We start from the raw sequence: 17,616 nt of genomic DNA on the forward strand, positions 1-17,616 counted from the left end.
AAATGATCTATTCCTATGTAGGTATTATGCAATTAATTAACATTACATTAACATCAGTAGATTGCAGGTTGTTCGGAATCACCAACATCTGTTTGAAAAGAGACACAAGAGAGTTACTGTTAAATATTACCTCCAAAAGAATTAAAACAATAGCAGAAAAGGCTTTCATTAAAAACACAGTTTCACAAAACCATCAACTGCAGGTTCCAACTTGAATTTGTTCACATTTCTGTAAAAAAACAAACACCAGTTAAGGTTATGTTAAGATAAACCATACAACTTCAATATGAACATGGTGGCGTTGTTGCAGATATTTAATCATTGCATATTTCATACTCATTACGCCAAGCCCTGTGTGTAATGCATTTATATTGTTAATATAACACTTTGGTTAGAAAATAAAATAAAATGACAAATGTGCATTTACATCTATAAACATCTAATTCAGCATTGGTCACATTTAGACAGAATGTGTGCATAGTTACTTGATGAGTCAAGGTGAAGGGATACGACATGACATCTAGAACACAAACAGAGTAAATATTTGTTGGTTTTAGACATGCATATTCCCTTAAATAATGCTATCGTCAGTCTTCATACTTTATAAAAAATAAAATACCACAGCCGGCAAACAAATGAGAAACATTCATACTGTAGCCTAATTAAACTCACTGCGTATCGCGATCGCCACACTATTACTTCTCTTCAGGAATATTAGCTGATCATTTGATATGCAGTAAAACATTACAGTTAAACGGAGTAGGCCTAATAAAGGTTGAATGGACGTTTTCAAAGTACTTATCTGTCCTGCTTTCAGTGTTCAGCATCGTGTGGCGACGGCATCCGGCGACGGGAGGTGTTCTGCCAGGACGGAGCCCGACGGAGCCCGCTGGAGACCGGCTGTTCTCAGCGCTCCAGACCGGCGTCCAGCCAGAGCTGCCGGGTCGCTGACTGCCCCTCTCGGTACCGGTGGAGAGAAGGAGACTGGCAGACGGTAAGCTTCCTGTGCAGAAAAGCAACTTGTGTGCTGAAAAAAGTAGCCTAGTTTTACAGCTTTGTCTCCACCGGGCGAGTCCTATCTGCAGTTTGAGTCGCTGCTTCAGTCGGAGGTTAGGCTGCTGCTGCCAGGAGGCCACAGGGGAGGAGAGAGGAGATGCATGGCCCTTGTGAAAATCAGATGATGTCGTAAGTCTCGTCGTAAAATGGATTATTCCGGCCTCAATGCTGATTGGCTAATTCGCTTTTTTAGAAGCAGTTGAAAAGTCAAGTAAGTAAATGCACAACTGTGTGTCATGATTTTTAATTATCTAAACATTAAGCCCACATGTTGCTACTTAAAAGTTCAATTAAAAGCCCCTATGAAAACCAATTTTCTTATTATGAGTGTGGACCTACATAAACACTATGTTCTGCCAGTTTTGGGTATTTCTTATGAGAGATTTCTCTCTCTCTCTCTCTCTCTCTCTCTCTCTCTCTCTCTCTCTCTCTCTATATATATATATATATATATATATATATATATATATATATATACATATATATATACATATATATAACACACACATATAAATATACAGTATATATATATATATATATATATATATATATACTGTATATTTATATATATGTATTATGTATATTTATATATAACAAATGGGTGCTTCCCACTGGTTTGAAGTGGGCGGGTCTCAGTTAAAAATAAGTGATGTGGCATAGTATACAGTTGTGCACCAATCAGGATTTAGCAATATTTGAATGAAAATACAGTTTGGGGGTTGTTTCCAAAGGGGTAAGCTTTGCTTCAGAACTCAAACCTCCTATGGCGCCATTTTGATGCTACAACAATATCACCTCTCGTTAGCATTCCATTGACTGCCATTCATTTTGACATCACTTTGACAGTGAATAAATTTACATCTGAAGCGTTTAAAGACTTTATTTGTCCATTGTTTATTTCTAAAGAAACACGACAATGTATAAAAGGCTCCATTACCTTGTATTCATGTTATGGCTCCGTAGTAGACGTTTTTGTAAAAATAGGCTAACGATTAGTTACACAGTAGAGGAATTACCGTATAGTACAGGAGAAGCTCACAGGCAGTTTCGACTCACATTAGCTGTTTAAGTTTAATTACTAATGTTAACTAGCATTTAAGTTAGCAATAATTAGCCTGTGCCCATGTTATCTCCTTACATATACCTACACTCTCCGTCTCTGCAAGATTGGGAATGATTGAGATTTCTCTTGGCACAGCTACCAGAAGACTTACAACTTTCAGACAGGTTGCTCACGTCACATTTATGTCGTCTCTCTCAGTTGGAGGCTGCGCAGTAACGATCAGCGCTCACCGGAAAAGTGCTTCTAATATCCTTCACTGGTCTCCGTCCAGAGCTACGGGATCTGTTGGTCCAGTTTATATACTGTCGATGGTTGTTTCCCAGTCGCAAGATTACGACTCCCACTATGGCCACGCCAAGACCCGCCCTACGAAGCAGCTCGATTGGTTGGGGTTAGGCATTTCACCTTGAGTGGTTAAGGTTAGGATATCCGATTGGTCAAGGGATAGGACCTGAACAAATGGGGTTAAGTTACCTTGCGTTCTCATGGACGCCTGGCCAATAAATGCTATTGAAGGACGGGTCTTGGCGTGGCCATAGTGGGATTTGTAATATCGCTTCCCGGTCACTATCAATTCAATTTCATCAAATCACACTCAAACAGTCCTGGTGAAGCAGCTTAGCTGACGTTTTGTCTTTATACTATTATTAATAATACAAATGTTTTTTCTCCCCTAGCTTTTGATTGTTTGCTTCTTTTTTACTCAAGAATATTTTATGTTATAGAGAAAATTGATATGAAACCACATTTACAGGGACTTAAAAGTGAAAAAAAAGTCTCCTATTAATTTGATTTTTTTTATCATAATTGAATATTATTATTTTGTAAAGTGCACGAATACTGTTATATAGCTGTTATATAGCTATATATAGTTATAAGTCTTGTTGCTTGATATCGAACAGTCATACCTAGGCTATATTTAATGGGCATTCCTGCTGAGCATCATTCAGCCAGTTTCTATAGGCTACAGATCCTTGTTGAGAGTTGGCATTATTAGAACAGGCAGCTGCAGCAGGAGTTTCTTCTTCACTGTGTTCAAGTGATGTTGAATCTGGGTCACTGAGCAGCATGAAATGTCTCCTCTGATAGGAGAGTCTAATTAATCTGGAGAATTGTTTGGAGCTCTCTGCCTGGGTGTTCCAATTAACAGCTCAAAGTAATTACAACAGTTCACCTGGCACGGGTTAACATATGTGTTTTATAGACTTTTTTACATTGTGGAGTCAATCTCCACAAATCAGAGACGATGTCTAACGCCAACATTTTACTTCTTTGCCCACGTAGCTTCTTTCTACAGGCCTAACCTGTGAAATGTTTTTGCTTATAGCTTTGTCTGCTGTTGATTACCAAAACCTGTCATGCAGGGTACGTTTCATTTGTGTATAGTGCAGCAGCCTAGCAGTTCGAGTTGTTTGACAGTGTTGAAAATATTAAGAGTGATGAAGACCAGCTGGGGTCGGCTGCATTTGTAACAGCACAGAGTGTTTCTGACGCAAGTGGAAGCCTCTCTGAGCCCTTGCTAAAATGTTAAGTGCTTAACTTATGTCTCTTGCAGATTGAATGTCGTAATAGTTGAGTTATTACATGGACCTGGATGTAGTAAGACGTACAGGGTCCAGGTGATTCGTTGGCTTTCAACTTTATCTGTAAAACATTGAGATAGTGGGTGTCTGCCAGAAATTTGCTCAATAATTAAAAGCATTGCCTATATTGTGATATTCTTGTCTTTTGGGGGACAGTGTGCAGTTGCTTACTGCTAGTGAATTTCCACTCTGACCTTTCATTAGACAAATTGTTCGCATGGACTGTAAACTGTTTGAGGACTTACAAGTTGTGGAATCTTTTCTAAGGACTGTGCTCAGCTCAGGTTCTTCTGCTCAACAACACAGTGCTTACCTCCCTGGTCTTATCTACCGTTTTGACATATTTGACATCCCATGTAGTAAAGGTACTGCTTCACAAGAAGACACAAATCTCAGACTGTTCAACCTTGCTCTTCCTTTGCATTGATACCATTACATTGATGATTATTGATAATCCCTACTTTAAAACCTCATAGTTACACATGCAGCTTCCTGTGCAATTAGGTCCACTTGAGTCTTGCATTGCCTATCTCTACAGTGCTGTGTCAGTGAGGGAGTATGGTCTGGCTACACTGCCTATCTACTTTGGGATAGCGGAAAAAAACTCTGGCGTGTTTGTATTATTATTTCTTCAACCGTACCGGGTGGTGTTAAGTCTCGATAGCGGAGATCGCGAGAGGGGATGGACTTTATCTTTATCCCAGCAATGTACATCCGTTGAGAGAGACTAGGTCCACTTTAATCAAAAGGCAAAACATTTACATTGCATCTAGATGTAGGAATGTCATAATGCTTCTCCTAATACCACTCATACATGATTTGCCATCCTTGTAAAAGGCCAGTGTCTATCTTGTCGCCACTATAGTGCAGTAAGTCGTGTGGAGCAGGCCACCGACAACGAGCCTTGCAGTGTGTGGACCACGACCAGCAGGAGGTCCATGAGATCTACTGTGTGAACCAGATCAGACCTCCAGACATAGAGAGCTGTAACACCCACGCCTGTGAATTGATCTGGATCACAGGGGAATGGACCGAGGTGAGAGCCAAAGAAGCTGTGTGCCATTTAGATGATGTAGCCCCACTAAAGGCTTAGCGATCTCAATTGTAGAAAGTCAGTTTGCTCTGAATAGACAATACTTCACTCTTCAAAAAGACCAGACCAGTGATACCATGAACATCTTATAATGCAGTGATGCGGAAGTGACAGAAATCACCCATGTTTCCTGTATGGAATATTGTTGTTATTTCATGCCGGTGATTTATTCTTTCCTCCAGTGCTCAGCCAGCTGTGGTCAGGGCTACCGCCAGCGTCTGATCTCCTGCAGCGAGGTGCATGTGGAGAATGACAACTATGAGTACAGCCATCAGTCTTTGTCCAACTGCCCCGGGACCCCCCCTGAAAGCTACATGCCTTGTAATTTGGACCCATGCCCGCCACCACAGGAGTGGAGGGTTGGAATCTGGGAACTGGTGAGCGAGTCCATGGTTCTAAATGTTGTCCAGTCATTTATCAGTGTTTGTTTTGGTGGAAAAATAAACTTTAGAAAAAAGCTGAAACATTAATAAATTCAAGTTAAACACGTTTTTTTTTCCTCCATTTCTTTTGTGACTAATTGTAACTATTTGTAATAGTTGTCCAAATTAAAAAATATTGCAGTCAACTCCTAACATTCACATAACAGTATGGAAATGTACATTAATTCACATTTTCTTTTGCAAATCTTCTGGCAATGTAAATTTAAATTCATGCATATTACTTTTTTCATACATGAGTTTTCAAGTTAAAATATAAATGAGTTTTGCCTGAAATTAAGAACATTGTACCTTTGGCTTCAACCTGTGTCATAGCCAAATGATAAATAATATTAAAATGACAAAATTATACATGCACGCACCCTTTTATGAAGGGGCCACTTTGAAGATAAAAACTGCTGACATGATGGACATGACTGTCGTGGTTCTCTTCTTCCCCTCCAGTGTTCAGCGAGCTGTGGTGACGGAGTGATGGAGAGGACGGTGCAGTGTGTGTCAGAAGATGGTCAGGAAAGCCACAGGTGTTCTGAAGAGGCCATGCCAGAGGCCAGGAAAGTGTGCAGAAATCCAAGCTGTGAGTATTGGGAGGAAACGGCTGCTCTTTCAACACAGGTCACGGGCTACCATGGTTAAGTACAGGCCAACTGAACGCATCCCAAATTCCAGTATTAGGTATGGCTTGATGTGATCCGGTCATCTCAGGGATTTGGCCTTTAGTGAAATATTTATGATGCGAGGCAAACATCAAAGATTCACTGTCCAGTGTATTTACTTCCCAACGGTAGGATGGGACATCAAAGTGTGAGTGGCTATTCATTTTCTTTGATTCGATGCAGCGATTTGCCACACTTGACTTAACTCCTGAAATTTGTGTTTGCATGCGTGCACATGTGTGTGCATAAAGCCTGAGTGTCTGTCCTGGGTTAAATCTTTGCATAATACACCGTATACATACTTGTTTCTACTTCTTTTGTGTCTCTAAGGCCATTTGCCTTCCAGCTGTCAAGACGTCCAGAGCATGAACGGGCCCCTCCCAGACAGCGAACACTTCCTCAAAATTCAAGGAAAAGCGCTCAAGGTACGATTACAGTATCTTATTACCTCACAAATGCACAGAGCACAGTTTATGAAGCCATAACAGGTTTTATTTATGAGGGGAGAGGGACAATTGCAAAGTAGGTCTTTATGACTTCTCTCATGACATTTCAGATGACTTAAACACTGACAGAACATTTTGTAGCCATGTTGTGACTGTGCCTGCATTACAGTACATTGTGCTTAGAATTCATCTCTACTACCATGTGTTTAGGCATATGCTTGGTGCTGCAGCTTAGTGTACACATTTGAAGATGCAGCATATTTCCCAACACAGTCATAGGAAATTCTTTGCATGCCTTCAAAAGGCTGGCCAGTTTAGGTCATCTGTAGGGATTGTCTGCATTGTGCTTCTGTATGTGTTTGCGCTTGCAATTGCCATCGTAACTTCTTTTGTTCTACTCCTTTTACTCACCTTCTCACCACCATTATTGTTCTTCCTTTCCTAATCTGTACTTCTATTTTTTCTACCATCCAACCACCATCATCTCTTTCCTTCACCCTTGGTTCCCTTTTCCTCCTCCTCCTCCTCCTTCTCCTCCTCCTCCTCCTCCTCCTCCTCCTCCTCCTCCTCCTCCTCCTCCTCCTCCTCCTCCTCCTCCTCCTCCTCCCTCTGGATACCTCCTCTCCTTTTCCTCCTCCTCCTCTTCCTCCTCCTGTTCCCCCTTTTTCTCCTCAGGTCTACTGTGCCGGAATGCAGACAGAGACTCCACAGGAGTACATCACCTTGACTACAGGAGAAGGAGAGAATTTTTCAGAGATCTTTGGCTTCAGGTAAACGGCTAATAGGATAACAATAAGAATAGCCTGTTTTATTACAGAACTCCTGGCAGTGTTTTTAGTCTGTAAATGAAGAAATTCCATGTAAGTGTAAAGTTGAGCTAAGGTATTTTATGTGTGTGCGTGTGTTTGCCAGACTCAACGACCCCACTCGGTGTCCAGCCAATGACTCCAGAAGAGAGGATTGTGACTGTCGGAGAGACTACACCGCTGCCGGCATCACCACGTTCTCCAGAGTCCGCCTGGACCTCAGCAAGATGAACATCATCAGTGAGTGGCTCGTACACACGCGAAAATATGATTGCACACATACAACAGCATCCTGTGCCAGTGTTAACTCCACATTACTCTCAAATAAGAACTTCCTTTGCCATTTAATTATGTCCGTGCTCATGAGGGTTAATGGATTCAAGATGTCTTCAAGGTTAATTTCAGCAACACACAATTACAAGGCTTGAGGGGATTAAATAAACCTGCTCTAAGTAGATGAAATTATACTGATATTGCCATTAGGCTGACCCTAAAACTAAGGCTAGATTTAGACTAGTTATATAACACAAGTCATTATGGCAGATGTAAGACTATCATTATAAAAGTTCATCTGAGGTCCTGTAGCAAGAATATTTGTCACGTCATACCTGATTAGCGTGTTTGTTTATCTTGTTACGCAGCTACAGATTGGCAGTTTTCTGTCACCCATGAAGGCAAGAATGTTCCATTTGCTACAGCTGGAGACTGCTACAGCGCCGCACGTTGTCCACAGGTGAGAACAACAACAGCTGTTAATTATATGACGGGAAGGGAAGACCCTTTTTCACAGCAGACTGCAGACTTGTCATAGCAGGAAAAGCACAAATGTAACTAGTAACATTAATGATGGCTCGCTTCTTTTAAGTGTCCTGGTAAGCCATTCCATTGAGCCGGAATGCCTTGGAACAGACATACCTAAATGGTATGCAGTCGTTAACTTATTAGTTCAGTCTGCCGATGTGCTGCAATAGCAGCAATCGGCAGAATGACTATTATCCCCCATACTTATTATTATTATTCTGCCACATTTTAGTCCCGCTACTAGTCATGGAGCATTGCCAACACATGCACACAAAATACATCAAAACGTGTGTAAAAGATTTACCGCGCGGTTTTCACGAAATCTGCAAAAAAAACATTGCGAAATTTCCCATAGACTTTAATGGGAAATCTTCGGGAAATCGCTTAACATAGCTCAAAACAACCCCTCTTTGGGGCCATACTGTATCACCATACAGAAAAATAATTAAAAGTTTAAGCCGAAGACAAGACTTTGGCCTTTATTGGGCTGAATGGGCATTCTGATATCAAGCACGGTTTCTACCAAATCACAGTTTATGTATCGTCCAGTTTTCAGACCATTTCAGATTTTCCAATGTGTAAGGGATGGGGACAGAATGTTGAGAGCCAGAGGGGAAGAGAGAGGGGGGAGCTGCATTATTATTCTCTGAAATTTCTCCAAACAAATTGCTCCCTCCCCTACAGTTTTCACTCTTCATACATCATGGTTGGTAAAAATGTAGGAACAGACATGATGTAACTATGGAATCCACCGGACTTAAACTTTTGGCTCTGTTAATACCAACTGCCGATAGAAACAATGAAAAGAAATATTTGGAAGGACATAGACGGTTCCCTGTTTGTTACCTGCTCTGTGTCCCATATATTTGACACCACAAACATAAAAAACACATCAATGCATTCACCAGACTTTTATCTCTCTGTGATGATAATATTTTGCTCTTTGGACCCACGGTTTTTGAATTACAGAACAAACTTGAGAAGTATGATTATCATTAAATGGACATGTCTTACCCATGAAAGATACTGTCTCCCCCTCCCTCCTCTACTCCCTCACTGCGGAAATCACCATAGCAACAAGTTCTGACACACACACCTCCTATCATGGAGACTCTTTACTGTAGGCCGTGTTGTCCTCTCTTTTCAGGACATGTTAAACAGCAGATTTACTGTTAGCCAGTGTTATTCGGATGTGCACCAAGTAATAGGCACACTGTCAAAATTTCTCGCGGAATTTCTAGTTATTAATTACACTTCTGCTTCTCTACAGTATGACATTAAAACTAAAGACAAAAAAAACTTTATCAGTATCCATCCTTTTACTACTAGTTCATGCCTCTAGTTTTGGGATATGTATGTTACATTTAAAATGTCCCAAAACACTACAGTTAGCTTGTTGTCATTAATTGATATAGAAATATTTATTTTTGTAACATCCAGCACCTTGGCCCGTCTCATGTATTCTTTTAGTCTTCATTTTGTCACCTATTTTTAATTTAGTCTTAGTCTTGTGCCAAATGTCCTTGTTAGTTTTAGTCATATTTAGTCATTCACATATCTTTTTTTGTTAGTCAAGTTTTAGTCGACTAAAAGTCTTGTCATTTTAGTCATTTAAGTTTTAGTCAAAACATTTTAGTCTTTTAAAAAAAAAAAAATTATTTCTGATATTATTTCTGATAACCACCAGCCTTTATAGCATGTCTACCTTTTGATATGATAGCCATCTAACAGTTAATGTTAAACTAAAAGTGTTACATGCATAGCTAGATGCTAGGAGCTCAATCTAACATCTAACTTCAAACCGACGTTAGCGTTGCCATTTGTTTTTATCCCCTTCACAACTTGATAGCCAACTAGCAAGTCTGGTATAATGGCTATAAAATATATCCTGCATAATGTATGTGCCACAATACTATAGCTAACTGGTTGATTTACAGCATAGATGCTTAAAATCAGCATTAGCTTATGAGACGTTAATTTAAGTTAACTTACCTGAATGTGTGGGTGGTTAGCCTTTAGATGTCGCTTAAGGTTGGTGGTGTTTATCCCCGATATTTTTTGTCCGCAGTGCTTCCCGTCAGTTATAATGACACATTCTGACTTTTTGTCAATATCATTGTACGTAAAATGCGACCAAATATCGAGCCTCTTCCTTCTACCTAGCAGGTCGTCGGCGCTCTGGCAGAAATCTCTGGTGTTCGCTACTGTCTATGGGTGTTGTGTTCTTGCTCCATGTAGTTTCGTGTTGCAGCCACAGGCTGGCAGCACAAACTCATAACATGTTATGGCTGTATATATGGCCCAACACACAGAGATACCTCACAGGACACAGATTAAAGTTCAAGTATTTATTAGGAGACAATACTCAGTGGAGATGAACAACCGAGGCTGAGCTAGTAGTTTTCCGGGAGTGGACTGAAACCAGGCAGTGGCAGATCTGAAGAAGTTCCACAGTTGAAACCAGGCGAAGCAGGTGGATATGTCGGAGTTGGCGTGAGGTAGGCAGCACGGCGGAGCACGGCAGGTGGGGAGCAGGTTACAGCAGGATCTGCACAGAGGAATTGCAGTTAGACAAAGTAAACGTAAATTCGAGAGAGTTGCTAAGAGCAGGGATACTGAGCCAAGTTACCACATCGGGGTATGTAACGATCTGGCGCTGAAGAGGTGAACAGCCCGGGTTTAAATACTGCAGGTGTGAATCATTGAATGAGCCTCAGCTGTGCCGGCGACAGAGCAGGGATGAATGGCCACGCCTCTTGATCTAGTTCCTCCAGACACGCCCCCTGCCACTTCACTTCACAAAATGAAGAGCGATTTTATCTTAACATTTATTTATGCAAAACATTTTAGTCTCGTCTTTTTTCGTTAACAATAATGCATGTTAATTAGTCATAGTCAGCGTTTTTGGACATTGGTGCAGTCTCGTCATTGTCTCGTCTTAATCATGGTAAAAAAGGTTGTTGACGAACATATTTAGTCTGTCGAAATTAACACTATATTCTTTGACATTTCTTTGATACATTTCTTTGGGATATCTTATTTATATATTCTCTCTCTCTGTCTGTCTTTGTCCCTTCTTTCAGGGGCGGTTCAGGATCAACCTCTCAGGAACAGGTTTTAAGGTTGCTAAGGACTCCTCGTGGATCTCTCAGGGCAACTATGCAGTGGCTGATGTACAAAAATCACAGGTATTGGCAATATGTCACATGTTTAGAATCCAAGAAAACTCCCCAAATTACAGCAAACTTTAACAGAGCAGTCTTAAAGATTTTGAGTACACCCTTTAAAAATGTGACAGACAAATAACTCTCATTATAACCCCCCATTCATTCATGATAAAATACCAATATATATTCTGTGACATCTTGGGCACTTAAATGTAACTATTCTGTAACTATATATCATTCATTATTGTTCAAGATTCTCTGGCAACTCTTTTACAGCATATATTGTTGTATTTATCTGTAACTCTCTTTGTTTTACTGCCTCATCTTCTCTATTCTTTTCTGTTTGCTCTTATACTTCATCCCTACCTCCACAATTTCTTCTCTCTGCATGTCCTCTTGGCTTCAGAGCTCTAAATGGGCATATCCCAAGTGGGTTCTGTATTTCCAGTTTCACTTCTCACCATAAACTCACTGAGAAAGGACCCTTATTGGGCAGCTGCTCTCTCAAGTGCCCCCACACCCTCCTCTTTTGAAATGGAGCTCAAGCTGGAGAGTGCACTTTGGTAAGGTGAAAACAGGAGCCGGTTGTAATGCCAAAAAGTGTTCATGGTCTGATATCCATCGCCAGCCGTGGGCACTCCAGGCAGTTCTAATAAAGCCAGGTTGTGACAGTGGAATGGGGAGAGCACTCCAAAGGAGATCAGACAAACCACTTTCACACTTCGCTGTGGCCATAATGTCGTGGGATAGTGCTTTTGGGGTACACATCTGATGCAAGTTCCCTTTTGTTTCTAGATGTTTGGACGAAACCGTCCATTATGCTGCATGTGATTACCCAATTCATACCTGGTGACAAGCTGCCTGGTGGGCCTCAGCCTTTGTGTGCCTTTTGAAAAGGAAAAGCTAATTTGAGAGGCACGAAAACAACCCTGCAGCAAGTGTTGTAAAGTGATGTTTTTTTTTCTTAACAGATTCCTCAATCTAACATCTGTTTTACGCTGTTAGTTTAGATCAGTGACAGGGGAAAATGCTTCAACAAAATATTTCTTCAGCACAGGACAGAGAAATCAAGCAAGCTGTGATCCTGAAAAAAAAAGTTATCCCATATTCATATTTTACATATGTTTCTTTCTTATATTTAGCATCTGTATGGCTATATTACAAAACATTGTAAAATACGTTCACTTAAAGGTCCTATGACATGCTGCTTTTTGGATGCTTTTATATAGGCCTTAGTGGTCCCCTAATACTGTATCTGAAGTCTCTTTCCCGAAATTCAGCCTTGCTGCAGAATTACAGCCACTACGAGCCAGTCCCACAATGAGCTTTCCTTAGTATGTGCCATTTCTGTGTCTATAGCTTTAAATGCAATTGAGGAGGAGAGGGGGGAGGGGGGGGCCTTGACCAACTGCCATGCTTCTCTCGTTTGCAAGCCATGATGTCTCTCTCTTTCTCATGGGCGAGCCAAATTTTCTGGGCGGGCAAAGCAGAGAAAGGGGAGGTAACCTTTCCCCTTATGATGTCATAAAGGGAAGATTCCAGATCGGCCCATCTGAGCTTTCATTTTCTCAAAGGCAGAGCAGGATACCCAGGGCTCGGTTTACACCTATCACCATTTCTAGCCACTGGGGGACCATAGGCCGGCTAGGGGAACTCATATTAATGTTAAAAAAACTCATAAAGTGAAATTGTCATGCCGTGGGACCTTTAAGCACCAGCAGCAGAATCACACCTAACTGATGTTATTCCTCTTGTGTCCACAGGATGGCAGCAGAGTGTCGGGAATGTGTGGAGGCTACTGTGGTAAATGTACACCGTCCTCTGGCTCCAGTCTGCCTGTGACAGTGGAGTAGATCTAATGCCATCAAAGAGGTATGGGATATATATAACAACAACATTTTTCAATTATAAAAGGCATAATCTGTAATCCAAATAAAGATGAGAGTTTAGCTTCAATCACCAAATTCAAAACATGGAACTGGAACCTGCTGACCAACTCAACAACTAAATCTTACTTAAGTATTTATGTTATTCATGTTTGTAATGCTCATAAGTGATGATCTACACCGGAATAAATCACTTCTATTTTCAGTCAGTCCAGAGACAGTGGTCAACTGAATTTTTCATATTAAAAAAATATATGACTACAATCTGCAATTCTGTTCACTGAATATCTTTCCCTTGTACAATCTGTTTAATACTGTGCAGGTTTATTAATTTTAATGAGTAACTGACTGATTATTAATGTAGTTGGCATGTTTGTTTTTTTCAGCATTTCCATTCATCTTGGCAGTCGTCTTACAAGACATCCCTTCTCTTTGGCGCTACAGCCAATTCAGAGCTCAAACCTGCCCTGACTTCTTTTACTCCCATGTGTGTATAGTGTAAATGACTCTGGTGTAAGTACTGTACATAGCAAGATAGACATGTCTTATTTATTGTACTCTCCATTTATTTTTGTATTGTCATATAATTTAACTGTTTTGTTGTCAATAGCGAACACCACACAGTTCCCATTTGTCATATTTTCGCCAGAATGTGCCTTCCAATTTGGATATTTGCCATTTGGACCTTTTAGTACTGACATTACTTTGCACGACATGTGTCACAGCCATATGTTCCTTTTTAGACCAATTTATTAAGTTGGGTTGATTCCAATAATGCTATTGTTGTTATGCTCACCAGACCATTAATGTGTCTTTTTTTAAAACCTTTATCACTTCAGGCAGATTAGCGAACACATGCACAGATACACACCAGTATAACCGTTGTCCTGTTTTATACTGTGTGCCATCGAGCAGCTCCTTAAGAGGACTTTCTTGGTTTAGTGAAGTGTAAGTTTAGTGAATTTCCCAGTCAGATGTTACCAGTAAGTCCAGCGATCCTTCCGGTTCTAAGTTCTTGTGGGCAACTCTTGCTGTAATTTCGTCCAGCTACTTCCAATTAATAAGCTACTGTACCTTGTGGCAGTCTACAACACTCATTAGCGCACTTCTCATCTCGGTACGTTTGAGGTGTTGTGTTGTGTAGCCAATCACATTCATAAGCGGGTATTGCAAACCAACTGGATTGTGGTCAGGCTGTAGTATAGTATCATTGCTCTGCAGTAAGAGGACAGAGCAAATTGAATTGAATTGAATTGAATTGAAAAGGTATGGGAGAGCAACTGCGAGGCAGTTGAAGGGTATAATAATAATGTATGTTCCTAGAATGAGTTGGTGTGGAGTTGGGATTTATAGGCCAGACTGGAGGAAGTGAGACGTTTAACCATACACAACACATTGTACACACACAAACACACTGGAACACATTACTGGATCACTGAAGAAGGTTGTTGGTTACAAGAACTGTAGAGATTATGCTGCCAGACATCAGAGAGAACCAAATTCCTCTGTGTTGTTGCGTATCTCTCAGGTAGCGTGCAGTGACCAAGGGGAGCCATTAGCCTTTAGCTTTTACAAAACAGGCAGGTTATCTTATCTGGAGTAACTTGAAAGAAAGACTTCAGGCCAATAAAATTCCAGTATATACTCCAGAGATATAATGCACTGGTCTGGCCCTGGAGACACTTCTCAAACTGCTGAGCCCACAGGCCCCGCAGCATGATTTCTGTCCAGATGCTGCCTGTAAACCATTGCCTTCTGTACCTCACATTCTTCTCTCCATTTCTGTTTTTAAAGAGTCTGTCCAAACTGTACATACTGAATGCTTCTTTTTAGAGCATTTTGACGTGTTGTTTTTGTGACAATATCAGGTTACCTTTTGTGTATAAGTATGTATCTCTTTAGTCAGGTTCATGCAGTTTTGTGAGCAAACATTGAAAGACGCAAGAATAATTTAGACAGTATAGAATAAAATACAAAAATCAATACTTGTTATGTTCTTTAAGCCTTAGCTGTACCTATGGTAGATTTGCAGGGGGCATACTTTATGTACAATGTTTTGAAGAAGCCATATTTACTTTTGTAAGCTTTTCTGTATTTTGTGCTATTTCAGTGCCTTACTGTACACGATAATGTGCATACTTCAGCCAAAGGGAATTTCACAGTCTTAATCTGCCTCTATACAAGTATGAAATGATCTTTAAAGACACAGTTGCAACTGATAAATGCACTGCTCATTGTGAATGTCAGACTTTAGTTCAGTCAATAGAGTTCTCAGGTGTCATAAATGAAGGGATTATTATGATATTTAAGTGTATTTTACACATTTGCCACATGTTAATCAGGTAACTGAAAATGTATTATTGAAGTTTAACAAAGTAAAGTGTCATTATGTATGCTTTATTTTATATGCAAATATTTATTTTACCTTTTCTTTATGTGAATGTACATAGGCTTTGACCATAAATGACTATGAATTACCATTCAGTATCGGCAAAAAATGTCTGACAACACATTTCCTGTTTTGTGAATACATTTATTCATATGTAGGCCTATGTCATAACTGCATAGATTGTATAAGCAAAGTTTGGTGCTGCCATATGAAAAGCATGATTATACATGACATTAGATAAGCAATGATCAGAAAGAAATAAAATGCCTGATATATTACGTCATGCTTGCCTGTCTGCTTTTCACACTAATACATTATTTATAATCCACTTCATCCTTAATGTATTATCCTACTACAACACTGGCTGTAAAAATATAATAGTCAGACCATAACATTCTCGCTCCACACTGCTTTTGCTTAATTATGATTACACAGCTTCTACCATCATGACAGTCTGGCTTGTGACCTGACAGACAAAACTGGTCTTCCAAAATAAAAGTAATTCACTGCTGATCAGATTTCAGAAGACAAAAAAAACCTTTTCTTTTACTGATAAAAGATCCAAACCTTTGGTAGTCGTTTAAAAGACTCCCTTCAGACAGATTTTAGGACATTGAAAACAAACTCTGCTTTGAATAATGTGTCTGATATGGCTGTTCAACAAAAATGTTCAATTCCAGAATCTGTTAATATCCAAATATTGTTCATTTCAAAAGTTTAACTGCTGGACAACAGCTATCGCCACTAAAAAGTCCATTCTCAGTGTACTGGAGGCTTCACGTTTCCACATCACAAATTGCCTTTGGAACATGATTAGCTTCCAAACTAAATCCTGCTTTGGGTGCTTTCACACCCGCCTCATCTGACGGCCACATTCTGCTTCATGATGAATCATGCACAAGTTGAAGGAGCTGATGGGATTACATTGTACTCGAATTGTACATCGTACAATTTCATGTGACGAATAAAAATTGATTGATTGGTTGATTTTCCATTATTCCATAATTATCAGTTGAGGTCACTGACCGCAGTTCAACAAAAATCACTTTAAGGTGTAGCTTTAACTGTAAAATGTTGAACGTATACAGCTGACTCTTGCATCCTGTATGTAACTTCATAATAATTTGAAGTGGGGAATAAAAAGCTACAGGGCCGAATGAATATGCATTATTGCTCTGATAGACTAATTTACACAAACACGATCTTTATTTCACAATGTTTTGGTATCTCAGGTGGCGCAGAGCAATAGAAGCCAACACATCATTTGGGGATTGATTCCTCAAATACATGAGCTGCTGTTTGAGATGTTATACAGGGGATAAGTACAAGTACAAGTGTGGAAAGAAAAGAGAGGGAAGCAGGGTTGGAGATGCAGGAGCTTTCAGCAGCTCCAGAGGACTTGTCTAAACCTAAGAACGTGATACAGAAGTCGATTCCCAGGGGTCAGCTTGTAGAAAAACTCTGCGTTTCCTTTTCTCTTTCTTGCTCACACATGAAAGCTGTGAGACAAGTCCTCTATAGAGTAGCTGAATGACAGCGGTGTGTCAGCAGGTTTGTATTACATCAGATATTCTGAAAAAGAAATGACAGACTTACAGTGAACTCTTGATGTAGCCAAATGCAATCAAAAGAGCTCTCCCTCCCTACTTATAAATAGTTGCATCACTGGTAAAAGTTATGATGAATTCCTCCCAGCATGCTGAATGCGGGTTTAACATTACAAAGACAATGGCTTCTAGCTGTGAGACTAACTCCAGGTTTTTAGCAACATATCTGAGCAAAACAGAAAGTGGCACCGATACTTCCTATGTGCACAGGGACTTAGGTGAACCATAGTTTGGGAGATAGGTTCATGTTTTCTATTGCAGGAGATAATATGTCACGGTCCACTGGGAAAGAAGTAGACACATCTGATTTGTTGTGCAGATATTGATGCTGACTCAGAGGGTGAGTTAGTGCACTACTATGTCTACTATGATTTAAATTAGAAGCAGCTTGAATCAGTGATAGTCAAGCAGAAAAGGACATGGTTTATTTTGGTTGATGGCACGTGTCAAAAAGCGTTAGATGTACCTTTAATGTGTATTTGGCATCTGTATAATGTGTGTTTATGAGAGTTTATGTGGGTTCTCCATGGCGACCTCACAGGGTCGTGTTCTGTTTGACACCAGCTATCAGCACATGCATGCAGGCTGGGCAGGTGGTTCAAAGCAGAAACAAACACTCGTGGCAC

At 40.2% G+C, this 17,616-nt stretch overlaps 1 protein-coding gene across 1 annotated transcript in view; it reads left to right on the plus strand.

Moving 5' to 3' along the window:
- adamts9 (ADAM metallopeptidase with thrombospondin type 1 motif, 9) overlaps positions 1 to 15,661 on the plus strand; it is a 51,488-nt gene extending 35,827 nt beyond the window's left edge. The window contains exons 30-40 of the mRNA XM_039797358.1: positions 818 to 994; positions 4,568 to 4,738; positions 4,978 to 5,172; positions 5,680 to 5,809; positions 6,219 to 6,313; positions 7,010 to 7,104; positions 7,247 to 7,380; positions 7,782 to 7,873; positions 11,025 to 11,129; positions 12,872 to 12,980; positions 13,381 to 15,661. Of these exons, the coding sequence (XP_039653292.1) occupies positions 818 to 994; positions 4,568 to 4,738; positions 4,978 to 5,172; positions 5,680 to 5,809; positions 6,219 to 6,313; positions 7,010 to 7,104; positions 7,247 to 7,380; positions 7,782 to 7,873; positions 11,025 to 11,129; positions 12,872 to 12,961 (1,284 nt within the window). The 3' untranslated portion in view covers positions 12,962 to 12,980; positions 13,381 to 15,661. The remainder of the gene's footprint in view (positions 1 to 817; positions 995 to 4,567; positions 4,739 to 4,977; positions 5,173 to 5,679; positions 5,810 to 6,218; positions 6,314 to 7,009; positions 7,105 to 7,246; positions 7,381 to 7,781; positions 7,874 to 11,024; positions 11,130 to 12,871; positions 12,981 to 13,380) is intronic.
- The last annotated feature ends 1,955 nt before the right edge of the window (positions 15,662 to 17,616 follow it).

The sequence above is a fragment of the Perca fluviatilis genome, chromosome 4, assembly GCF_010015445.1.
Source record: "Perca fluviatilis chromosome 4, GENO_Pfluv_1.0, whole genome shotgun sequence".
In the NCBI taxonomy this organism is placed as follows: Eukaryota; Metazoa; Chordata; class Actinopteri; order Perciformes; family Percidae; genus Perca; species Perca fluviatilis.